This window comes from Mus caroli, unplaced genomic scaffold (genome assembly GCF_978045245.1).
Source record: "Mus caroli unplaced genomic scaffold, Mus_caroli_1 scaffold_19, whole genome shotgun sequence".
Taxonomy (NCBI): Eukaryota; Metazoa; Chordata; class Mammalia; order Rodentia; family Muridae; genus Mus; species Mus caroli.
Genome location: NW_028227274.1, coordinates 72,520,633 through 72,545,707, shown reverse-complemented (window position 1 = coordinate 72,545,707; position 25,075 = coordinate 72,520,633). Strand labels below are relative to the sequence as shown.

At 47.8% G+C, this 25,075-nt stretch overlaps 1 protein-coding gene and 1 long non-coding RNA gene across 8 annotated transcripts; one reads left to right on the top strand and one right to left on the bottom strand.

The window, feature by feature from the left end:
* Positions 1-270: 270 nt before the first annotated feature.
* Positions 271-15,077, bottom strand: Mbd1 (methyl-CpG binding domain protein 1). Of its 7 annotated transcripts, XR_015046085.1 has the most exons (17): positions 14,845-15,077; positions 13,753-13,888; positions 9,886-10,000; positions 9,570-9,796; positions 9,410-9,492; positions 9,170-9,210; positions 8,669-8,815; positions 8,446-8,574; positions 7,978-8,088; positions 7,825-7,893; positions 7,195-7,362; positions 6,549-6,857; positions 6,324-6,461; positions 5,803-5,931; positions 5,654-5,715; positions 2,586-4,451; positions 271-1,266 (listed from the first exon to the last, which is right to left on the bottom strand). XR_015046085.1 is itself a non-coding variant. In XM_085833635.1 (16 exons), exons 2-16 carry the CDS (start codon positions 13,860-13,862, stop codon positions 1,194-1,196), a joined length of 1,908 nt encoding a protein of 635 aa, XP_085689761.1. In that variant the 5' UTR covers positions 13,863-13,888; positions 14,845-15,077; the 3' UTR covers positions 283-1,193. The 7 variants fall into 7 exon arrangements, 6 of the variants coding, with proteins under 6 accessions (XP_085689761.1, XP_085689760.1, XP_085689764.1 ...); XM_085833635.1 differs by lacking the exon at positions 2,586-4,451 and having other exon boundaries at positions 283-1,266; positions 7,195-7,359; XM_085833634.1 differs by lacking the exon at positions 2,586-4,451 and having other exon boundaries at positions 284-1,266.
* A 141-nt stretch (positions 15,078-15,218) lies between these two features.
* On the top strand, positions 15,219-22,589 carry LOC115029843 (uncharacterized). The gene is made up of 3 exons (XR_003835398.2): positions 15,219-15,588; positions 15,663-15,761; positions 19,460-22,589. It is a non-coding gene; the product is annotated as an uncharacterized LOC115029843 (long non-coding RNA).
* Positions 22,590-25,075: the final 2,486 nt, after the last annotated feature.

Genomic DNA, 25,075 nt, shown 5'->3' with positions numbered 1-25,075 from the left:
TGCCATGGTGCGTCACCCCGCCCCCCCTCCCCCCTCCCCCTCGTGCTGCTAGAGTGAAGGTGGGCGGGCCAAGTGGAAGTGGAAGTAGTCCCTAGTCACTGGCCCCGACCCCCACCCCCCCACCCCCGGCCCGTAAGAGCAATCTGCCACCATCAACCTGCCCAAACATTGCCCAGCACAGGAACACCTCTTTCCATCTCCTTCTCTTCCTCCAGGGCTCCCCCAAAAGATAGAATGGGATGGGGACCGGACCTAAAAGCCTTAACTGAAAGGGTCAAAGCACACCTCTGTGTATTTTGCTAGGATGGCATGGAACAGAGCTAAAAGTACGAGCAAGGTTAGTGGGCCTTTGAGGCTACATTTTGTACTATCTCGAAATTAATCTTGATGGCGATAATAACCACATGGCAACCTCAGGCTTGGTTTTTTGGTTTTTTTTTTTTTTTTTTCTTTTTTCTTTTTTTAATTTGCAAAGAATTTTCAGGATCAACCTTTGAGGTTGACAAAATTCTCGTACAAGGTTAAAGGAATTGAAGGTATTGGCTTTTTTTAGTTTGCAGTGAAGTTAAGGCTCAAGAAGCCGAAGTGCTTTGTCGAGTCACCCAACTGTGAATAAAATCTTCCTAGTGCACCGAACAGAAAATGGAACTCACAGTTTGGGCTAACACAGGAAGAGGGCAGATCAGATACACTGGCGGGGCAGTTGTCTGACTGGACTGGACACAATAGTCTGAACAGAGGAATCATCTTTGGGTCAGAAGTCCAGATACTCCATTCTTGAGTGTCAGGATCCCAGGCAAAACTGGCAATACAATCCAGGAAACTAGCCGGTCTTCAGCACACATGGAAATCAGAGCTGTAGTTCCCAGTAACAGTTAAATGGAGTTATACTGCTCAAGAGTCAATTGATTGCTACTGCGGTGCCCCTGGGGGTAGGGGAGCAAGGCCAGGAGGGAGGAGGGGAGGGCAGTAATAAGGCCAGTCACTGACAGATACTAAGTGCAATACATGTGTATACATGTTTAAGGTTGGTTTTCTTCCAATTGGCGTGCTTAATTATTTGTAACCCACCCAACTTCAGATTCTCTACATGGTACATCTCTAGATTTGCATTCCATTTCCTAAATTCCAGGTTCAGCTTTTCAGCCACAAAAGAATGTCTTTCTTCTCTTAATAATAATTGCTTTTCTCTCCTACAATACTTCTTCTTTCAACTGCAGCTCAGTAAAATACTCTTTTTCATTTACTGCTAACAGTTTATGTAGCCTGAAACAAAAAAAAAGAAAAAAATTAAGAGGCTGTCTGGGTTCCCAGACCATGTCCAGAGAGGCAGCTCCCTCATCTGAGTGCTCTCAGTGGGAACAGGTGGGTGTCCGCTCACCCCCAGCACACCCTCTACAGAGGGGAAGGAATCCCTTCAGCAGGGTGAGAAGGGGCTTGCCTGCCCCACAAGCTTCGCCCTGAGATTTGCATCACCACAGAGGTCTTGCTGGGGAGTCTGGGAAGGCCTGCTTGCAGACATCACAGGACAATCCTGAGCTCACACAGAAGAGCCGCCAGCCGAAGAGCCGCCAGCCGACGAGCCCAGGAGCACTAACACTCAGCCCACCTTGCTGAAGAGTGGGACCAGCTTTTCCATACACCACCAGGCTTTGCAGGGAAAGGCTCTGCTCCGGGGCAGCTGACACCAGCTTTAAAATCTATCCAGCCTAGGCCTACAGGAGCCTTACAGTCTGCATGGTGGGAGGAATAGCAAGCGCGGTGCCTCAGCCTGCAGTCACCCCACAGAAGCCAAGGGAAATAGCACAGCCGAGCTCATCTTGCCACCCACGAACCCGTTTTCCCACAGCAGTCAACCCTGTAACCACCACCAAACATCCCCAAAGAAACACTAACATAAAAAAAAAATAGAGCAAGAAAATTTGTTTTAAAATAATTTTACAATAGAACACCTTAGAAATAGAAATGATTGTTTCCAACTTCTATACTTTCAAAAACAAAAAAACAAAACAAAACAAAACAAAAAACTCAAAAAAGGACTGGCTTTTCCACAATATACTCAATTCTATATTTGAGCATCAAAGTCCATAATAAACTGGAGATCTTTTTATCACTTGTAATATATATTGATGCATTTTATAAAACTGCATTTCTGAATCCCAGTGTCACATCCAGTGAGAACTATGGGCCAAGTGTTCGAGACCTGGATGAACGGCACAAGCACGGCTGAGACCAGCAAGCCTGTTCCGGGTGAGCTGGACAGGATTTCTTTACTTGCTGGGAACATCATGACATCCATGGTCTTCCGTCTTACATTTACAGCAATGTAGTTTTGTTATGTCATCCTCAGGTGAGTGGGAGCCCTTGGGAGCTGACTCATGGCAGAGTGGCTTTCTAACATGTCACCTGGACTACAGGCTATGCTTCCTGGGATCCTCCCCAGTTACTTCCAGTTAAGAACATCCACAGAAACGCTGTGGCTAGTGGAAGCAAAGCAGCAGCAGCGGACGGTTAATACTTGGGAGGCTGGTGCAGGACACCAAGCACTTTGCAATTCATACACTGTCACTTGTCTGCTGTCTCACCTTGGTATGGGGAAACAGCCAGGCCTCCAGCCAGGCCTTCAGCTGCTACAATTGCCCTGGGATCTTCCTTTAGCTTCTCCAATTCTAGGCCAGCTGCTCCTAAGGACACTAGCTTCTTCTGCGGGATATGAACATCACTGAAGCTGGAGGCGGTGAGACGCTGCATGGGTTCCAGGCCATCTTCTTGAATTCCAACTCTTGTTCATGGGCTCCCATATGTCCACCTACCCTTCCTGACTCCCCATCCTGAATACTCTACATCCCAGCATTATATATAAATGACAGTCCTAGAGGCCACTAAACCATCTACACAAATTACATAATGTAAAACGTCTCCCAAAATGTCCTTAACATGCATACACCAGCCTTTGTTGTACTGATTCTGATCTTTTGATTGTCCCCTAGTCAAACACACATAGTAGTCAGAATCTTCATTCACAAGTCAAATGCCAACCACGCACATGTCCCTTAACATACCACTCACAGTCAGAGCTACCAGGATACAAGCGACAAGTGGTGTGTGCGCTCTAGGGGTTGAAGAGCAGCATGATCCAGGACACAACTAGGCAAAGGCAGAGACCACGGTGGCAGAGCTCTGTCTTGTGAGAGGGATCCAGATCTGCATTACCTAAGACAGCAGAGCTGGGACAAAGCTAACACATGGGGTACACAGGACACACGTATGGTGAGGTACTCAGTCCTGCCCCGTAAAGTTGGCTAAGTAACAAACTTTACATACACTTTTTGGCATTTTAAGGATGGGAAATGAGGTAAGGCTGAGCCAAGACTGGTCCTCGGGTAGGACTCAGTGTATAAATTCACTCAGCCTCCTAACAAACATTTGGGCTGAGGGCAGGAAACAAGCAAAGATCATTAGAGAGAAGCTGCCAGGAAAAGAGGGGTCGGGCTAACAGCTTTAGTCCCAAGCACTGCCCTGCCTGAAGTGAGTGTCTGGGCACAGCAAACTGTCGGCCAGCAGTGGGAAGGACAGACTTAGGAACAGCGGGAGCCTATGCAGCATCCAGGGCCTAGCAAGAAGGTGATCCCGTCCACTCACAGCCTGGGCCTCCCCTAACCCACGACAAAGGCAAGACATAAAGGATCTCTTAGTGTTCAGTGACCCACTGCTATGTTTACAGCCACTGAAACTGTTATTGTAATATACATTATTGCACAGAAGGTTGCAGTGAACAGTTTAGTGGCTTAAAGAACAAAGCTTTTATAGCCTAGGTGTATTTCTAGACTCGACCAACACTAACTGTTTGACGCTGGGAAAGCTCATCTCTTCTGAATCTTACCCACCTGCAAAAGTGCACAATACCACTGTGTTCCTACAGACTACAGTGAGGATTCACTGTCGCTGGATCCACAGCGGAGCTCAGCAAACAGCATCCCCTTTCCCTCTTTTATTCGCAGAGCATTGCAACTGCTATTTCCCTGAGAAAATGTTCAGACACACTGCCAGGTCATCCAGAAGCCACCAACAAATACTCTGAAGATGGCTGTGTGAGTTGTCTGTAGTGGCTTCAAGCTATCCTTCCCTAGCCCTACTATCCAACTACTCATGGCATTGAGATCCTCGGGAGAGCAGATGTGCTGCCAGCTCTCTACTCTTTCTTTCTCTTCCTCTCCAGCTGGCTTCCTCTAAGGTCCAAGGATTGAGCAGGCCTGCTCCTCGTTGCGCTTGTAGGTCTCTCTCCTAGGGTTGATTCACACTCAAGCTCTGCAACCAGGCCAGGGCCCAGGCCCTAGGGATCAGGGTTGTCTTTCATAAAGCCGGTCTGCAAATATCACCTTCAGTTCTACAGTCAGCAGAAGCCTCCCGTCTACTGCATTTTAGCTTCGGGTTTTTTAAGGTCCTTGGACCTAGAGAAGAGGGAGCAGGTCTCTCTGTTGAATGAGGTTTGCTATGTACAAAACACAGCATCACAAAACCATTTCTACTATTCCGTATCTCCATCCATTTCTCCTTATTTATCCTACAGCCACTTTTCTTTCATCAATAGACTAGCAATATAAACAGTATAGCACTTATCTGTTATGAAGTACTAATTTCATCTTCCAGAAGATCCTAAGCTCCCTGAGGGTGGGGTCCTGGTAAGCCTTATAGGCTTCACTGTAGTTAGCAGTGGGAGCCCCCAACTGCTCCACACCAGCCAGGACTCAGTCACCTCCACCTGCTATTTACAAGGTACACTCCCAAGGTCTCTAGCTGTTAAAACTATTTGTGGAAGCAAAGGGATCCAGGTGCTTGGTCTATTCATTGCTCTAACCTTGGGACATCCTCCTCCCACCACAATGGCAGCCCTCCTCACTTCTGTTACTAGACTCACAAGGACAGGTCTACATAGTATCTGAAACCCAAAAGCAAAGGTTTGAGAGGCACAGCCCCATCGACCCACAAAGGCTGTTCTGGGGAGTGGGGGGATGCACTTGAGGTCACATAGCTACTATAGACTTAGCTCACACTGTCTCATCAAACCCAGTTCCCTAACCAACTCCACTGCTCAGGCAAGTCAGCGTCATCTGTGTGATATAGACTCTTCCTGTCAGCAAGGACCCTGCACCCACAAATGGGCTCCTAGGGACTCCAATGGCCTTCAAGACCACAGTGATCTGCATAAGAATGTATGACAAGTCTAACTCCTCAAGGATTTTCTTAGGGAGGTTGCAACCAGCCTTACTTTTATCTGTTTTCCTTCAATCTCATCATGGAGCTTAAGTCCTGTCCCTTCCCCAAGAGGAAAGCCCTGAAACCAATGAGTTGGGCTCAGGAACAATCCTTACAGTGCTGAGTTCACGCACCTCCCTCTCTCTCTCTCTCTCTCTCTCTCTCTCTCTCTCTCTCTCTCTCTCTCAGGAACAATCCTTACAGTGCTGAGTTCATGCACCTCTCTCTCTCTCTCTCTCTCTCTCTCTCTCTCTCTCTCTCTCTATCACACACACACACACACACAAAACCTTTCTGTCCCTCTGCACCAAATCAAATTGCTAACCCTAGATTCAAAACTCAGGGCATATCTGGCCAGCACACACCCCACCCCCACACCTAACTGTACGGAGCACACCTTGGCAACCAGGCTTCTGCATCTCGGAGGCGGGTTCCACCCAGACTGAAAATCTCCGTGATCTGAGGAAGAATTCACATCATAGATCAGTACAGAGGGAGGAGATAAGGGAAGGTCAGGATAGGGTTGGCACATCCCCCGGCACTGACCACTGGCGTGCCAACCCCTCCTATCTCCTCTGCTGGGGTTGTTTCAGAGACATCATCTTTTTTCTCTTCTCCATCCTCTTCAGGGCCAGGGGGCTCTTGTTTCACAGGTGGAAGGTCTGGATCTGCAGCCTAGAATTAGGAAGGTCAGTAATTAGGACAGGGCTGGCTTAAGGCAAGGTTGGTTTTTTTTTTTTTTTTTTTTTTGGTTGGTTTTTGTTGTTTTTTTTTTTTTTTATCAGCTAGGCCATTATGCAAACAGACCTAGCTTTCATCAATAAGAAATGCCACCTCCCTGCCTGTGAGCCTTTCCCATACCTCAACCATCTCCAGTCTCCTGTGAGCTAGGCAAAATTAGTTGCCTATAGAGAATATGGCATCTGCTAGATATGCTGGCTAATTCAACAGAATGGTCATAAACAGCACACCTATCACTCTATCATCGTGCCACTACCATGGCTGACTATCCTCTTGTTTACAGACCACCTGTGTGGCACCAACAGCACACCTATTACTGCCCAAACCTTGCTAGGGAAGCCAGACTGCAACGTGGAGGAAGTAAGGAAGGTCGTGACTGCTGTCCACTCCTCTGGAGCATCCGCCGTCTCTTGCTTCACCTGTGGTAAGGCCACAGCCCAGCTCGGGGCAGAGCACTGGGCCTCCTGCATAAGGGAAGATGGCAGCAGACTTGGTCTCAGCTCCACAGCAAGGGCTGGGTGGGGCTGGAAAGAGCAGGATGAGAGCCTTACCTGTACTGGGACTTCTGTGGAAGCTGCAGCAGTGCCAGGCATCTGCACGACACTGCTGGTACCCTCTTGTAAAAACACAAAGTCTGTGTCAGGTTGGGGCAGTACAGAACCTCTACCTGCTTGCTGCTTTCTTAAACCTTGGACAGGGCCTGGTGGCGCTGTTACCACAGCCCAAGGGGCCTTTAAGGGAGAGCTCAGTTGGAGTTGTCGAGCAGAAGCAGGCCTCTTTTGATGGGTCTGATGGGCCCGACGTGGATGCAATCCTGCTCCCTCCCCAGACCCTGACCCAGCACTGGGCAGCAGCCGCTTCTGTGAAAAAAAAGATTGGGTGCTATGGTCACCTGGTGCCATCTGACCAAGCATGCCCACCTTGCCCTACTCAGTGAGCCTGCTAACTTCCCATCAGACCCAGCAGAGTCTGCTGCTTTCATGAGTTCTCACCACTGAGCCTGCTACTCAGTCTCCTATAAGCAATGGCAGTACCAGCTACACTCATTTACCCCAACACAATGTCTGCTAATCCTCAACTCAAGTTACTAGACCACCCACCCATCTACCAGGCCTGCCCACCATTCCCAAGCACTGGGGGTGGGGGTGGGCCAAAGCCAGCCTAGCCCATGCACCTGACCCCTCCTGCCCCACCCACCATGGCAAACTGCAGGCACTGGCGCCAACGACACTTCTGGCGCTTCTGGTTGCCACCCCCGAATTTGGGCTTGTCGCAGCAGAAGTCGCAGCGGCCACAGTCCATCCGCCGTAGGCAGGCTGCACAGGCCCCACACTTGCGGTTCTGCCGCTGGTTCGTGTAGGGCTGCTGGGGTGGAGGGAACGGTGGTTCCATCACTAAGGGCCATCCTCAACACCGTCATGGAGGAGCTACCTGCACACCAGGCTCAACCCAGCTCTCCTCAGCATCTGTGACTTCAAAATGCTACCATCACTGTGCCAGCTGGCCTCCAAGACCATTAGGACTGGGGCTACTCCATCACTGTGCATTTCAGCATCTGCTACCGAGACTGTCTCCTTCCGTCAGGACTCTGCTGCTGCTCCATGAGTTCTCATTGCTATGCCAGCCGTGCTGGCTTACTCTATCTGCCCTTGTGAGGGTCACTGTTCAGCCATCGATGCTGGGTCATGTGACAGGCTTTCCCGGTAACTGCTTATCCCACCCTGGTACTCACTAGTACCCCTACTAGTTCCAGTACAGCGCCTGCTTCCTTGGGGTTAAGGAAGCAGTCAGAGTCCAGGCTTATCCAGGGAGGGTGGGGCCACTCACTAGCTCGTCCTCGTCTGCACAGTAATAGATGAACTCAGCAGGTGATGTGGGTGCTATGTCGCTGATGTGCTGCAGAGGCAAAGATGCTGGGGTCAGGGCAGGTTCTGAGTTAAGTTTAGGGTTGTGCCTTCCCCCTGCCCACCAGGGCATTACCAGCTCTGTGGGCTCTGTGTACTGTGATGCAGGATGTGGAGGAAGTGGCAGGGCTTGGGAGTGACGCTGAGACGCTACCTTCGAGCCTCTCTTACTAGAATCACGTTTACCCTAGAAGCCAAAAGAATAGTTAAGGCTTGGTGGCACCAGGTAGACACTGGAACCAAGGAGCGCAGAAAGCATGCATTGAGTGGTCAGGCAGTGTGCAGTGGGGGAAACCACAACGTGAGGGGGGCACTGACATCCTTGAGAGTGGCCTCGGAAGCGATGAGCAGTGTGCTAGCAGAGAAAACCAGGTAGGCAGAACAAAGGAGGTGAGCATGGGACAAAAGGCAATGAGACACGAGGCAGGGCAAACCAGATCGGCTTGGAGGAAGCAACAGCAGTGGTGCTGACGGATTTAATAGCAGAAGGAGCTCTGGTCCAGCCCTGGCTTCACCATCACCAGTCCCTTCCAGCTCAACTCACCCAAAAACAGCGCCGTTGCAAACACCTCCACTGGCGCTTGAGACCAGGGCGGGGAGAGCGAAGGCAGATGCGGCAATGGCCACAGTCCTCTTGGGTCTGACAACCCCGACACACGCCACACCCTTGGCTCTGTGGGGAGGCCAGAGGTGTGACGTCTGGAGTCGGGGCTATGAAGGCCGGGGACTGAGGTGAGCCTGGGCCCACCCCTTGTGATTGGACTCACCTTCTCCATAATCCGTAGGCAGCGTCTCCGCTCACACTTGCAGTTAAGCCCTGAGGCCACATCACTGGGCAGCTGCAGGCAACAGGTGGAGCACACCCCACAGTCCTCTTTCACCAGGCAAGCTGCGCAGTCCCCACAGCCAACTCGCTGTCAGAGACGGATGGGCAAGGTTAAAAGCCTTGGCTCCAGGACCGCTACTCTCTCTCCAAATGCTTGCACACCTACTATGCAAGTCTCCCATTAGCCTCCTTGCCACACAGAGCTGATAAACTACTGACTAGTTTGCCAACACTAAGACCGCTATGATGTTCCCCTACAAGGGCTCTGTTAAATGCATCCTTGTGTTTACTGACAGCACATTAATTCCCATTGCTGGATCTACCACAAACCAACAGCCAGGTCCCTAACTAAAAATACAAAAAAACAACCCAATAATCCTAAACCCTGTACCAGCCCTGTCACCCCCTCCTCCCCTGTCGACTACAGGCATACTGTTTGTACCTTAAACATTCTCTGTTCGCGGTTGAAGGCGATTCTCTGTGCTGGTGGGAGAAGGGAGAGAAACAAGAAACCATGCTTCAGACATGTGGTTCAGCTACCCCATTAACCCCGACTTTACCACCTTACAATGGCAACACGGTGGGGCTCACAGGCTGATTCCAGATACGCAAATGCTTCTAGCATAACCTCCAGCGTAGCCTGGCCCTGGGTCTACAGTGTGGCCTGTCTACGTCCCTTTACCTCGGCAGTCTTTGCACAGTGTCCTGAGTCTCTGCCTTTTGATACCATCCCATGAAAAGTGGATTCCACAATTCTCACAGCACCTAAGGTAAAAAGGGCAGGAGTAAGCACCTCCAATCCCAAGCCACACCCACCTGGCTCACTTTAAACCAATACTCACACAGGTGCATGTGCAGACAAAGACGCAGGTGCAGACACAGGTGCAGACGAAGACGCCGATGCAGACACAGATAATGAAGCTAGAGCTGTGGCAGTAGGGGCCTTATGTTCCCTCTGTGGAGCCTCTCTCCTGACCTCACTTCGCTGCAGCCCACCCTGCTGTTTCTTAGTCTTGGCTGGCTTAGAAGGCTTCTTTTTCTTCTTGCTGGGGACAGCCAAGGGATGGGTCTGAAGATGAAGACAAGAAGCACGTAGATTAATGCCCGGGTGCCATGTGACACAAATGCCCTAGCATCGGTACCAACATTGTCAAGTACCTTGGGAATGGGATGGCATAAGGTGCCTTGTCTGAAGTCAAACAGGGTAAGATCACATGCAGGGCCCAAGTACCGAGTCAGCTCAACTTTGCTTCGGATCTTTTCTCCTGTGGGGCTGAGAATGAACCAGAATGACTGGGTACCAAGATGGCACCAGTGACATGCCACTCACACATCCTCACAGATCTGGTGAGATGCAGCAAGCAGTCTGGAGCCTGTGTGCCCCACCCAAGTCCTACCCCAATATAAGTAATAGGAATACAAAATATGAATATAAGTACCAGCATGCATACAAATGTTAATAAATAATATAATTGTGAACCTCATTTTGATCTATAACATCACATATTCTATGCTAATTCCATAAAATCATAATACAGTAAAAATTTTATTATCTGGCAATACTGTCATAGCAAAATTAACATCATAACAAAAAACATTATTTAGGTATCTGTAATGGTGTTACTGTAAACAAGGCCTATAGAACAATGATATACAGTACACATTTGATTAATGATAATTAGAACCTTTTTTTTTTTTTTTTTTTTTTTTTGGTTTTTCGAGACAGGGTTTCTCTGTGCAGCCCTGGCTGTCCTGGAACTCACTTTGTAGACCAGGCTGGCCTCGGACTCAGAAATCCGCCTGCCTCTGCCTCTGCCTCTGCCTCTGCCTCTGCCTCTGCCTCTGCCTCTGCCTCTGCCTCTGCCTCTGCCTCTGCCTCTGCCTCTGCCTCTGCCTCTGCCTCTGCCTCTGCCTCTGCCTCTGCCTCTGCCTCTGCCTCCCGAGTGCTGAGATTAGAATCACTAGTTTATGAACTTAGTGTAATTTTATCGTGAGGGCCCTACTTATGAAAAATAATGTGATGTGAAACTGCAATGGTAGACCAGTAGGAACCGGATATAACTAAATGTTTACTGCTTCTCTTGACTTCATTATTCTCTCCTATGCTTGATTTAATCTCCTGACTTTTGTTCAGCATAAGAGCAGTATGCCACAGTTACATGGTACTCAATGATGCTTCCATCAATAACCAACTACATGTATGCGATGCTCCCGTAAGATTATGTTATCTAATGAAACCACCCATGTTCTAGTTTTATAATCTATGATTTCCACATGATAATCCATTAAATAACATGTTTCTCAGAATATATCAGTACCAGTAAGCAATGTATTACTAGATGAATCCCTAGCTTAGCTGGACAGGAGTGTATGACACTACCTGGGTTTGTGTAACTGCAGTCACTGTGTACTCCTCAGATTGTATTACTATTGGTAACTGTATATAGGCGCAGAAATAGGTCAGACGTGGTGTCGCACGCCTTTAATCCCAGCACTCGGGAGGCAGAGGCAGGCGGATTTCTGAGTTCGAGGCCAGCCTGGTCTACAAAGTGAGTGCCAGGACAGCCAGGGCTACACAGAGAAACCCTGTCTCGAAAAAAACCAAAAAGAGGGAGATCTCATTTTAACCCAGAGGCTTTGAAACTCGCTATGTAAAGAAACATGACCTATAACTTCTAATCCTCCTGTCTCTACCTGGTCCCTGCCTCCCAAGTGCTAGGCTTTCAGGAGTATACCACCATGCTTAAGTTTATGGAGTGCTCACAAACTCAAGGCTCTATGCTCATTACTAACACTCTCAGATCTTAAATATCTTGTACTACATGCAAAAATGAGTAATCATAAAAGTTTGTAACAGAAATATTTTTAAAACATGAAAATGAAACTATATGCAAAACAAGGTATAAGTATAGTTAATGCTGAGCGATGGTACTCCAGGTCTTTTCACTTCCCAATTATGTGAGACACCGTCTCTTGAAACAAACTATCTACTGTTTGTAAAAACAAGTAACTTTAGAAAAAGTCCCCTTCCAGGAGAAAAGGGCAGGAAACCTATTGAACTGACACTTGGTTATGCAAGCTCAAACAGACAGGGGCCTTTGCTATACCTAGTGCAGCACACATGTTACTGAGCCCTCTTCATATCAGTCTATGGGAATCGGGACTCAGAAATATCAAAAGCACAGTATTATGGATTCTGATCCTGTGAGAAACTTCGTTATCACTGGCCCAGAAGTATCACATTTCCTACCAGCATCCACAAACTAACAAATCGATTTACTAATCTGATGTATATTCATATGTACATACACAATTATTTAGAAGTTTTGAAATTTTTATATAACCTCATGTGAAAGAAGTTATAAACATAATGAAAACTGTGAAATTTTATTACATTTTTCTAGGGAAATGGCAACTTAAATAGACAAGAAGAGTGAAAATTTTTAATAGCTCCATCAATAATACCATGCTTATAAACTTCAATGTTGATATATTTACAGTCAATTTTCACTATATATGATAATTATGTATTATGAAGTTGCTACAAACCCTGAATTTTTGAAACAAGGACCACTGTGGCTACAGGACACACAGGTGGGTTCCAGCAAGCCTGTCACATTTTCAAGCAACTGATCAATTGTCCTCTGTTTTATGAGTCTCTGCTTAAAAACATTGGTTTCGTACAAATGACTCCATGCTTGTTAATGACTAAGAGTCACTGGCTTTAGAGGATGTTTTATCTAGGTTTGTCTGCTAATGTTTTGTTGTTTTCCTGAAGACACCTGCTGTACAGAACATATACCGTAAGTACAGTGTTTCTTCACCATATCATCTTCTGAGACACACAGGCCAGCCAGCATCAGCTGAGAGGGTTCCATTTCCCTAATGATGGCTGATACAGTTTTGGCTTTCCCTGTAACGACGCTGATACTGTGCTTTACTGTAAGGCCATTGGTTCATGGCTACCTTAACAACTTCTCTGAAGCTTCATCAAACACTATAGATGGTAATTTCTTGTTTTTTAACAAAAATCTCAATCATTCAATTTTACCATTGAAGACTTGGGAGCCCGATAGCTCAGAGAGGCAGAGAAAGCACCCAGTTGACCTTCCTCCTCTGCTGACAGCCCAGCAAGCTTTCCCCGCTCACACAAAATCCCTTCTTCAAACTGAAAGTCCCTCCCTTCTACTTCCTGTGCGTCTCTCTATCCACCCTCATAACTACCTCTTATTCTCTATGATATTTTAATTATCTTATATTCACTTCCTGTCAACTGTTTGCTTGTTCTGCCTCTTGACCTAAGTTTGAGCCACACCACAGCTACAAACAGATTTTTTTTTTCCCAGTAGGTGTAATCAGTCTCAGGGGGTTCACAGTGTGACTAAATATCCTACAACAATGTCTGTTCTTTCCAGAGCAGCCTCACACACATCTCAGCAAGTTTGCTCTCTTCTTGTTCTGGGTGGACCAGTTCTGATTTTTGAACAGAGCAACTCAACCAGATAGCACTGCAATTCATGTGTGGAAGAAAAGCTTATCTGACAAGGAGGAAAGGAAATCTTCTCTCGCTCAGAACACTAGAAAATAATTCAGCACTTTATTTGGGAGTCATTTTAAACAACACATTTGCCAACAAAAATATGGCTCTAAAGAGACAGTAGAAAGGATGACCAGTTTACAGAACCAGAGAGAGAGAGAGAGAGAGATTGAGAGAGAGAGACAGAAAGAGAGATTGATTGAGAGAGAGAGTGTGTGTTCTTGTTTGATTCCAAATACATGCACTAGACAATTCAAATTCTTAGCTGTTCCATATTTGTCTGTGAATAATCACATATGCACTGTGAATATTGACTTTGATCATATTAAATCAACTTTATTAGGAATACATGATTAAGAAAACACGAAACTTGTAATAAGGACTATGTGCACAATTTTAACTCCATCCATAGATTTAAACACACCCCTTTGCTCTAATTACTAACAAGGTCCAACACCACTGAACACTGCCCAGAGCACACCCGTTACCTCTGGTAATAGATGTCTGAGCGTCCAAAAGAGGCCCCTGACTTTCGAAAGGACTCTCGGCGTTTCCAGCCAGGGCCCAGGGCTGGGCAGTCCTGCCAGGACTCAGCCATAGATGCTTCAGGGACAGAACAGAAGCCTGCAAGATTGAAAGAAGGTAGAGTATGGGGGAAAGTGGCAAAGTAATTCTGGGCCTCAAAGGCAACCTGTTTCTCCCTCTTTGTCCTCCTCCAAACATGCGCATTACCATTCCTCAGTCTGAGAAGACTCGGTCCTCCTATTCTGGGTGAGAGGTCCCTAATTCTCTGGTCCTCGGGACCCGGCTTCAGTGTTCTAAGCACCCATTTCAACTTTCCTTGACCTGAGTTTCCAACGTCTCCCGGTGTTCTAGCTGCATTTATGGATCAGAGCTCCCAACTCCTCCATACACTGGATCAAACATTACCACACATTCTTCCCATTCCTCAGGTTGGAAGCCTCCCTCTTAAGTTCAAGAGTTGGCCCCAAAGCTTATTGTCCCCTCATTATTAAGAGCCACAACTCTTCTCCAGTCTCAGTCGCAAGCATCTCTATTGCTCACCCCTACGGTGTTAGCTACTCTTTCTCTAACTGTATTACCATTCTCGGTTTCTCTTATCATCTTGTGAAACTTCCTTTTCCCTCCACAGTGACCTGGCCTCCCAATTTCCTAGTTTTGTGTTCCAGGACAAGGACATCCCTCCCAATCATCGGACATTCTACTTCTTTTTGTCCACCACGAATCTCCAGTCCCTCATTATTCTAACTATTTCTCCCATCTCGGGGCCCTATCTTTGCATGATCAACTTTGGGACGCCATTTCTATCCTGTTTAACACGAAGACTCAATGACTCTCTGAACGTTCTCTCTCTTCTACTCCTAGTCCCAGAATCTAGACACCGCTGTCAATGCCCTGAGCCACATCCCTTCCTCTTCGGTCTTTCTGTCCAGTTCCCCCAGTCCCCTCTTTCAACATTCAGAGGAAGCCATTCCTTCTCCGGAGGCGAGGGCCCCCGCTAGCGTTCCGAGCCTCCACAGCCTCCTCCCGAGCTGTCGCCACTCCCACGGCTGTCTCACCAGCTTGACACCAGGCCCGCAGCTTCCTCCGCTCTAGGCCCGTGGACCCATGAGAAGGATCCCACTAGAGCGACTCGCCCGTTCCACTCTTCCTCTCTTCCTCCTCCACCACTGCCTCTTCCAAAACAGTAGTTGTCGCCTCTGCGGCGGTTGCTTACTCCCGGAACCGGAAACCAAATGCTTGGCTTTAGGGCTCGGACTAGCACCAGCCGCTGTGTGTGCAGCCTGGTCACGCGTGCCCTCAAAGGGGAGGCTCCGCGCCTGCTCACTGCGGCTTCACAGCGGGGCGCGGGTTCCCGGGGATCTTCAGCGCCTGCGCACTGACAACACCCGCAGCCCGCCGGGTCCCGGTTGCCTGTGCGCCTGCGCGCCTCGGTGCCCTGGCACCTCCACCTTCCCTGCTGCTCCGCTCCAAAGTCGCTCCCGACACAAGGGGGCGTGAATGGCCTGGCCGGCTCTGCCCACTCTGAATTTCGGTCTCCACAAATAGCAGAAGCACGGAACGGCGAGGTTATGCCTGTCCACTTCCTTTTCCAGGAGACACTCCGCCTTTGTTCCTGTGACTGCCTTCTTCAGGATTGGTACCCGCTTCTTTGTGGAATAGGATCGCTGCACCCTGGCCAGGTTCCTTGCTTGGGAACCAAGGAGGAGGTGTGGTGTGCAAGCAAATATAATGAGGGCACCAAGTGAGAGCTTGCCCATTCACAAAGGCCCAATGGGAGAGAGAATGGTGAACTGACCAAGGTAATTTATTTTGCTTTAAGCTGACTCCATTTAGTGTGCTTCACCCTTAACACTGCAGTGTTATGGTGTTACAGAGTTGGAGAGTTCCAGACTACTGGGAAAGACCACTCAATCAAATCCAATTAGCAGAATTTTATTAAGATGGCCAACCTGACTGCATCCACAAGATCGTGGTAAGAGACTGAGACCCAGGCTTAAAGCGAATGGCAGGTTTTAAAGGCAAACCCACAATTTATGAGGAAGTTGTAGCTATGTGAGGAAATGCCTTACCTTACACACAACCGTCAGCATGTTTACAGAAGCCAGAGAGAGTGAAAGACCCCCGTTTCCGGGGAGACCCTCGCTCAAGACCCGGGATGAGCCGACGCCCCAATAACTCAAACCGTTCTTGATGCAATGTTGCATGAGGTTTATTCGGGAATCAGCATGCTAAGGCTGAGCTCGTAACCCACACAGGGGCAGAGGAGATCGACCCCCCAGCAGTTGCAATTGAGGATTTTTAAAGAATAAACGACAAAGTGAGAGGAGGATAAGACCACAAAGAATGGGGAAGCTGACTAAACATCGTAAGAATGGGGATGGTGAATTACAGCTCATCTCTCATGGAAAGCTTACAGGCTATCTTTGGCAAACATTAGGTGGAGGGCCTCATCGAAGAGCGTAGGAGAGTTTTTGAACCCTTGGGGCAAACATGTCCAAGTTAGCTGTCTAGCCTGTCCCGAATCTGGGTCTCTCCACTTGAAAGCAAAGATCACGTGACTTATGGGATGTAGTTTCAAGCAAAAGAATCCGTCCTTCAACTCCAGAACTGTGTACCATCGTCTGTCAGTGGGGAGAGAACTGAGCAGGTTGTAAGGGTTAGGGAGAGTAGGATGAATATCTTGTACTCTTATGTTAACTTCTCTTAGGTCTTGCACTGGTCGATAATCATTAGTGCCTGGCTTTTTAACTGGCAGCAAAGGGGTGTTCCAGGGAGACTGGCAGGGGACCAGAACACCCAGTTCCAAGAGTCTTTGACTGTGAGACCTGATGCCCTCTCGGGCCTCCTTGCTCATGGGGTATTGTCATACCCCATAGGAGTAGTATCAGTTTTTAGTGTCACGATGATGGGAGGCACCCTTTTTGCCTCTCCCATGCCCCCAGTCTCTGCCCAAGCTTGGGGATATCTCTCTGACCAGGTCCCTTCCAGTACTTTTCTCGATAGGGCTGGAGGCTCATGTAATCTGTATTCTTCTAATTTTAGAGCTGAAATGATAGAGGTGGGGGTTTGCCAAGCGACTGTGGTTCCTTCCGAGGAGAAGCTTATTTGGGTTTTTAATTTTGATAGTGAGTCTCTTCCCAGTAATGGCGTGGGGCATTCAGGGATGACGAGGAAGGAATGGGTTACTTGGCTTCTTCCTAGGTCAACCCTCCTATCAGTGGTCCAAGAATATGGCTTCTAACCAGCGGCCCCAATCACTATGGATTTCTCGTTTCTTAATTTTCCCAGTGGCTCTTTCAAGACTGAAAAAATCTGCTCCAGTATCAACAAGGAAATCCACAGGGGTCCCCTCCACAGTTAGGGCTACCCTAGGCTCAGGGAGGAGGGTCCAAGCCCCATCTCCCCTAATCATCATCTTCTAGGGTGAGAATCTTGGGAGGTCTGGTGTCTGTCTTTTTCTTGGGGCAGTCTCTTGCCCAGTGTCCCTTTTCTTTACAGTATGCACATTGATCCTTATCTAGAGGTGGTCGTGGGGGTCCTTCAGGATTCCGAGGTCTTCTCGACCCTGTGTTGTCCAGGTACCCTGTCTGTCTATTTCCTCCTCCTTTTCTACGAACTTCCTTATTGCCTGCAAATGCAGCCAAAATCCTAGTTAAATTTCTTTCCTGCCTTCTATCTCGTCTATCTTCTCTTGCCTCAGCCTCCTTCTTCTCTCTCTCTCTTTTTTCTTCTTCAGTCTCTCTCTTATGGTACACTTTCTCTGCTTTCTTAACCAGGTCTTGCAAAGACAACGTTTGCAGACCTTCTAGGAGTTGTAGCCTTCTCCTAATGTCAGAAGCAGACTGCCCAATAAAGGCCCTGGCAACTGCCGCCTGTTGGCCCTCTGATATAGGATCAAAGGGGGTACAGCGCCTATATGTTTCTAAAAGGCGCTCTAAAAACACAGCTGGAGTTGCATCGGTTGTCCATTGGTCCCAGGCCCATTCTTTTGTGCCTCCAGCAGAATCCTTTCCTTTTCCTCAGTGGTAAAAAGGACCTGTAAAATCTGCTGACAATCGTCCCAAGTGGGCTTATGAGAGAACATGAGAGATTCCATTAGATTAGTCAGGCTAGAGGGATTTTCAGAGAAAGGGGTGTGGTTTAACTTCCAATTATAGAGATCAGAGGAGGAAACGGGCCAATATTGAAGGGGCTGCAGTTGTCCAGGGTCCACTGGTTGGGGCTGTAATTAGGTAGAGGCAACGCAGTAGTTGAATCTGGTCCCTCTGCTGCTCCTCCAATGGCACCCTGTTGAGGGATCTGAGGAGGTGTCAGTGGGGTATATGGGGGTAGTGTGTTAAGCCATTCTGGAGGTTCCTCGATCTCTGGATAGATCTTAGGAGGAGCTGAGGGTTTCGGTTCAGGCTCCGCAGGTTTTTGCTTTAGTTTTTTCTTCTGAGTCATGGAGAGCTAGGACTCGGAAGCCTGGCTTATTCTTCTGAATCCAAGGTTTCAACCAGGACGGGGGGTGGGGAGGAGTCCTGGGTCCTGTGCCAGATTTTCCCAGACAAAAATGTAGGGTGCTTGGTCAGGATGAGACCCAGGTCTCTTCTGCAAAACAATATCTTTAACAGCAGAAATTACAATTAAATCAAGTGTGCCCTCCAGAGGCCAACCAATATTAAAAGTTGGCCATTCCGAATAGCAGAAAGTTGTCCAGGGTCCCTTCTTGACATCTACAGATAGATTGTGAGTCCTAGTCTTAATTTCAGTCTAGTGGTCAAGAGTCAGTCCAAGGGGTCTGTCCCATCGTCCAAGTCACGTACAGGGAGACAAACAAAACACACTAAAAGACTATGAAGGCCCAAACCAGGACCCGCCTCCTGTGGGACTTCCAACACCAAGAAACAGAATCAGATGGCCGAATGGGCACAAAATCTCTCCTCTCCAGGAGGGATTCAGGTTCCAACGTGGCACCCAGATGGGAAATCTCCAGGCATCCCTGGAGCTCCCTTAGACCTCCTAGGGGGACGCCTTTCAGGATGGCAGCCAGTTATTCCCTGACACATCTGTCGATAACCCTTCCTTCCATCCCAGACAAGGAGTTCGTTGCTCTCACAAGTGGGGATGACTGCAAACCGAAACCAAATTCAGACACAGCCAGCAGACAAAGACATAGACAGAGATAGAATCTTACCTCCAAGAGGGGTCTCCGAGAAATGGGGAGACCCTCACTCAAGTCCCAGCTCTCGTTCTTGATGCAATATCGCATGAGGTTTATTCGGAAATCAGCATGCTGAGGCCGAGCTCATAACCCGTACAGGGTCAGAGGAGATCGACTCCCAGCAGTTGCAGTTGACAGTTTTTAAAGAATAGACTGCAAAGTGAGGGGAGGATAGGACCACAAAGAATGGGGAAGTTGAGTAAACATCCGTAAGGATGGGGATGGTGAATTACAGTTCATCTCTCACGCTGAGGGTGAAAGAACAAAGAACTCCATGCTGGGCTTCGTTTCTAGGGATCTAAGAAACACATTGAGTTGGGGTCTTACACATGCACACACACACATACTCGTGCACACGCACACACACACAGTAAATAAAAATAACATTTTTATTTAAAATATTTTATTTAAAAAAATAAATATAAGACTGATGCACCTTTTAATTTTTTTTCTTTTTTATGGAAAAGCCTGAGATGCTGTAGGAGCATTGAGTCTGTGATTCTGACGGGAGCTCAGAGGTCCAGAAAGCTGAGAGACTTGTGGACAGTAACTGCTGCACTCAGAAAGTTTCATGTGGAAATGAAGACTGTATTGGAAATTAGAGCAGAGGTCACTCGTGTTAGATCCTGTTTTTAAAAAAAAAAGAGTATGTTTTTACATATCCTGAGACTTTGAGAGTGAATTTTAAAGTAATGGACTAATTTATTTGGTGGCAGCAATTTCAAGAAATTAATACATTTGGCCGATAGCAGGGCTATTGATGGAGGCTTTTAGCCAGGTTTAAAGTGAAAATTGGTAGAAAGGCCTAGGAAACTTGCAGGCTTCTCTCAAAGGGCCTTATAAAGCAGGAAGTTATGGTTTCTAAAGATACCAGCGCCATTTAAAAGGAACTGTTCATTTGCATTGAGACAATAAGACATCTGTAAGAACTGACCAGACCCCATCACAGGTTCGAGGGTAGGACATGAGAAACTTACTGAAAGATATTTCTGGAGCAGGAAAGAGCCTCTGAGACACTCTGCCGGCAAAGGAAAGCCCAGGAAAATGTTTTCCTAGTATTCATCTTACTGAGTTCAGATGCCTACCCACTTAAAAGGCTGATGCAGCTGTCATCCAAGAGGGCCCACCTTGAAGTGGTGGTCATGACACCACTTTTACAAGCACACAGTGTGCAAGAATTACAGGCTCGTGGAGGCTTCCCCCCAGATGTCAGCCTGCAAGGTGAAGCAAGGGTGAGAAGGTCTTAGTCTGCAAAGGCATCCTTACAGAGGACAAGAATAAAGCCCTGAGGGAAAGCCCCAAGCTGCAGTGGAGATCCCAGCATGTTAGATGTGCCAGCAACCTGGAATGTCTGCTAAGGAAGACTTCAAGCAGCCACTGGTGCCAGCCCAGGTAGGAAGCCACATGGATTACAAATGACAAGACAGCAGAGGAAAGGCTGCCCCAGCTCTCAGGAGCTCATATCATGCCACACGCCTCGGACACGATAGAAGTTTCATCCTTTCTAGGTTTGGGTATTGCTTTTGTCTAATTATTCCTTGCTTTCCTCCTGTTTTTCCATTTTTAAAATGGGAATTTAAGTCCATACAACGCCAGGGCTCACAGCTAAGGGATGCCTTGACTCTCTGGAGAGACGGTTGGACAATGTTGGAAATATTAAGACTATGGGTATTCACGAAGGTGGACTAGGGGCATCCTGCATGATGAGATGGACATGAGCTGGTGGTCGGGGCAAACTGTCATAGTCTGAATATGGAATCTCCCCTACGCGCTCATAGGTTCACCATTTGTTTCCCAGCTAGTAGGAATATTTTGGAAGTTAGTAGAAGACTGAGGAGACGGGGCCTACACAAAGGAAGTCGGCGACTGGAGTTATTTCCATGTTATACCTGGGGTCCAAACCCTCTTTGTGTTGTGTTGTGGCTACCCTGAGGTGAACAACCTCCTCACAGGCTCTCACCACCATGTTTCATGATGTTTGACTCACATCAGGTCTAGGAAAAGTCTTTGAGACTAAGAAATAGAAAATGCCCCCCTTTTGTATATTGTTTCTGTCAGCTACTTTTGTTCTAGCCAGGAGGAGGAAAGTGTCCTTGTGTATTTATTTGTTACTTCTTGCTGTGACCAAATACCCGGCAAGGGCAAATTAAAGCAGGAATGTGGGGCATTGGGCATAAAATAAAGGGAGTGGGAGAAAGTCCCGCCAGAGTTCCGGTGCTCTGAGCGGGCAGACGAAGGAGGACTGCTGCACGCTTTCCACGCATCCTGGGTGGGTGTCTAGCTGTGGGAAGCCACGGAACCCAGCCCGCCAGGGGTTAGATAAGGGGCAGTCCGAGGTCTCTGGGCCTCACTGAGGCCAGAAATAACAGGTTCTCAGTATCAGGCATTTCACGCTGGATACTGTGGAAGAGCTGAGAACAAATGGGGGCCCCAGGGACGGCTTGGCCATCCCCAGGGCCGAAGAAGGAGAGGGTAGGGGGAGAGGGGGCACTGGGTGGTTCCCACGTGGGTGAGAGTCCTTGATCCGATCCATGGCTGGAACGCAGGAGGGCCTTCCAGCGGGAAGTTAAACAGGGCTCTTCAGGGGAAAGCCTATCCCATCATTCAAGTACTGCGGGCCTTGATGCACAGAGACAGTCTATGGTTTTAGAGCTTTATTGTAGAAAGGCAGAGAGAAGGAAGGTAGAAAGAGAGAGTCCTGCCATGGCCACGTGGAGAGAGGGGGAAGGGAGGGAGAGAAGGAGGCCTAGAGATGAGAGTAAGAAAGAACTTAATCTTCACCATCAGGATATAATTGGGGTCACCTGGCTCCACAGAGAGGAGAAGATAGACGAGATAGAAGGCAGGAAAGAAATTTAACTAGGATTTTGGCTGCATTCGTAGGCGATAAGGAAGTTGATAGAAAAGGAGGAGGAAATAGACAGGGAACCTGGTGAATACAGGGTCGAAAAGACCTCACGACCACCTCTAGATAAGGATCAATGTGCATACTGTAAAGAAAAGGGACACTGGGCTCCACAGGTAAGGTAATCCTGTAATAGACACTGTTTAAACATCTAGTTAGAAATCTTTTGGATTTATTGTTGAAGAAATCTAGACAAGAGGTTTATAAGGCAAGGTACAACTGGTAGGGCTTAGAAGAGGAGGAGGAGGGTTAAGAAGGCTAACGTGCAATTCCGTATTAGACGAACGATGATCCTCTGGCCAGAGAGACACCGAGTTGTTTCTTACAGTTTGTTGGAGCTCTGTCTGGAGTTGTCAGGTCTTGTCTTTTACTGTAACCAACTGGAGTGACAGAGAAACATCATTCTTCTCTGAGAAAGACACAAAGATCACTGTTCTCTGCTGTTAGTAAATCCTCTCCTCGCTGATTTTGTAGCCCTATGGTGACCAGTGAATCTATTTAGCCCTGGAAGGTAAGGACGGTCTGAGCTACCTGTTGAAGATCCTGGATGTACTTAGATGAACACTGATGGTAAATATCTAGTAGAATTGTAGTCCCTCCACTCCAGTGCCAATGCCAGCGATTATACCTAGGACTCGGACTGCTCATCTGTCAGACTATAAACCCTCTGATTGGGGTCAGCAAGGGTTCGTCACCAGGTACCACTCCTAATTTGGGGGGGGGGGGGAAACACCAGGGCCCAAGTCCCAGACCACCCGGCACGTAGGCAGTGGTAAACCCTAGTGGTAAACACCAAGTGAGGTGTTGTAAATGTCCAGACATAAGGGCGCGGGGGGGGGGGGGGTAGTGTTCAGAGTCAAAGTATTATCCCAGTCTGTGGGATCCACTGTGCCCTGAGGAGATAAGGGAGGAGACACAACCAGCACTCTCCAAAGTGGCCAAGCAGGGTGGGATTCAGTAGATGCTATACAATGAGGATGGCCCAGAATTGTCCCATGGTATTTGCAGGATCAATATAGGTAGCCATTTTAAGTTTCTGACCACTTTTTACAGTAATCTTCTTTTTGGGTCATGGAGAAAACAAGCATAAGCGGTAAAGCCCTGGTGAAAAAGAAATGGATAAGGGAGTTATAGGGGACTGAACTGGCCTTTGAATTTCCAAACCCTATTAGGATGGGCTGTTGGTTAGAGGTAGAGGTCTTCTGTATGCTCAAGTAAGAGCTACCCCAGACAGGTGGGTGCCCCCAAACTCTGTCAAGACTGAAAACATGCCCCCATTGTCCAGAAGAAAGGAGATGGTTTGCCCTGATACTAAAGTGACTACCCAAGCCTCCCTGTTGGAGATAGCAGTGCTGGAGATGCCATGGGTGCCATCCGTTGCCCATGGCCAGACCTAGTAGACTGGAGGGTGATCTGGGCTTGATGTCTTCATGCTTCGAAGGACAGCAGAACAGTCAGTGGCCCATTGTCCCTCTTGATGGCACTGTGGGCATGGTTGGAATAGTTTGTGAGGGTTTGGACAGACCCAGGCCCAGTTGCCCTCCTGACTGTCTTGGAGGTTTCCAGGCTCTGGGAGCTTAGGCAGCTGCTATGGCCAGCTGAAAGCTCTTAGACAGCATCAAGTATTTTTGTTTGGGGGCTTTTTCATCTCTTCTATGGTACATCTTGAAGGCCACAGCTAAGACTACTTCCTGTGAAGTCAGGAGTTTTTTCTCTAGAGATTTAAGTTTGGAGATTTAAGTTCAGGGAAACTCTGGGAGAAGTAAGTCACAAGGAGTTATTTTCTTTCTGAGACTAGAGATCCAGAATGGTATAGTTTAAGAAGGCCTTGGTCCAGGAATTCAGATATCCCTCCCTCCACACCTCCACCCCTGTGTTTTTCTTTCTTGAGGTATTGTAATGCTAAATACCTATGAAATGAATTCTGACATTCACAAGCCTTTGTTGTGCAAACCTTGTTCATTAATTTAAATCTACCGGTTAAATAAAAATGGCTGCAGCTAAATAATGGAGGGATTAGAGGGAAGCAGGATTTTTAGTTACCTGGTTGTGACGGTTTGAATATGGTTGGCCCAGAAAGTTCCACTCTTTGGAGATGTGGCCTTGTTGGAGTAGATGTAACCTTGTTGGAGTAAGTTTGGCCTTATTGGAGAAGTGTGTTATTGTGGATGTAGGCTTTAAGACCCTCATCCTAGCTGCCGGGAACTGAGTCTCCTCAAAGCAGCAGTCAGATGAAGATGTAGAACTCTCAAATCCACCTGCACCATGCCTTCCTGGGTATTCCCACCTTGATGATAATGGACCAAACCTCTGACCCTGTAAGCCAGCCCCAATTAAATGTTGTCCTTATAAGAGTTGCCATAGCCACGGTGTCTACTCAAAGCAGTAAAACCCTAACTAAGACACTGGTTGAGTAGGGTAGAAGGTGCCAGGTCCAGCATAGCCACAAAAGGGACAGTATAATATGGTTCCCACGCTTGGAGCAGAGACAGCAGGGCCTGGGTCTTCTCCAGTGCAGATGATTGCTATAGGCATAAGGCTTGTTTATATAATAATGTATGTGTTTTACTTCATGTTGCTCCTTCAGAGAATGTTCTCCCCACCAAGGTTAATGTCTCCATGATAATCAGAAACAGCACAGTTCCAGGAAGTGAGAATGTGTCTAGTGTTTCTCAGCAATATGGTAATGCTTTGAAATTCAAGACAGCCCTTGACCTGTCCAGCAGGTCCAGTTATTCGAGGGTCTCGAGGGGACCTTCTCCTAAGAACCAAATGGGGGGAGGGAGAGATGGACACCAACTGCGAGAACGACATGGAAGCAGTCTGAGTAGCATTAAGGTGTCACTGTATTCAGCAAGACTCAAGGCTTAAATGCACAAGCAAAAGGGGAAGTACAAGTACTTCTCAGCAGGAGGGGTGGGGCAGTGGAAATTTTTCTTTTGGCAGCTACACGGGGAAGCAGGAACTTGGTGGTATCAGGGTACATCTTGTGGTCAGGACATCTGGCGCTGACTTAGGGCTGGAACATTCTGTGGTTGTTCTTGGAGCGGTGCGTCGGTGGCCCACTTTTGACCCCCTTTTCTTCTCGGGGAGAGAGGCCCAATTCAGAGATCAGGATAATTGTGTTGTCTTAATAGCTCCCAACAAGCCCTTAAGTCTGTGGGAAAGAAATATGAAA

What these genes read in the sequence shown, in the direction of transcription:
- Mbd1 (XM_085833634.1), bottom strand. Translation starts at nt 13,862, where the DNA reads ATGGCTGAGTCCTGGCAGGACTGCCCAGCCCTGGGCCCTGGCTGGAAA. An exon ending in GTGCAGACGAGGACGAGCTA is followed by an intron (nt 7,363 to 7,824) that starts GTGAGTGGCCCC and finishes CCTCCACCCCAG; the next exon opens with CAGCCCTACACGAACCAGCG. An exon ending in GAGGGGTTGGCACGCCAGTG is followed by an intron (nt 5,716 to 5,802) that starts GTCAGTGCCGGG and finishes ATTCTTCCTCAG; the next exon opens with ATCACGGAGATTTTCAGTCT.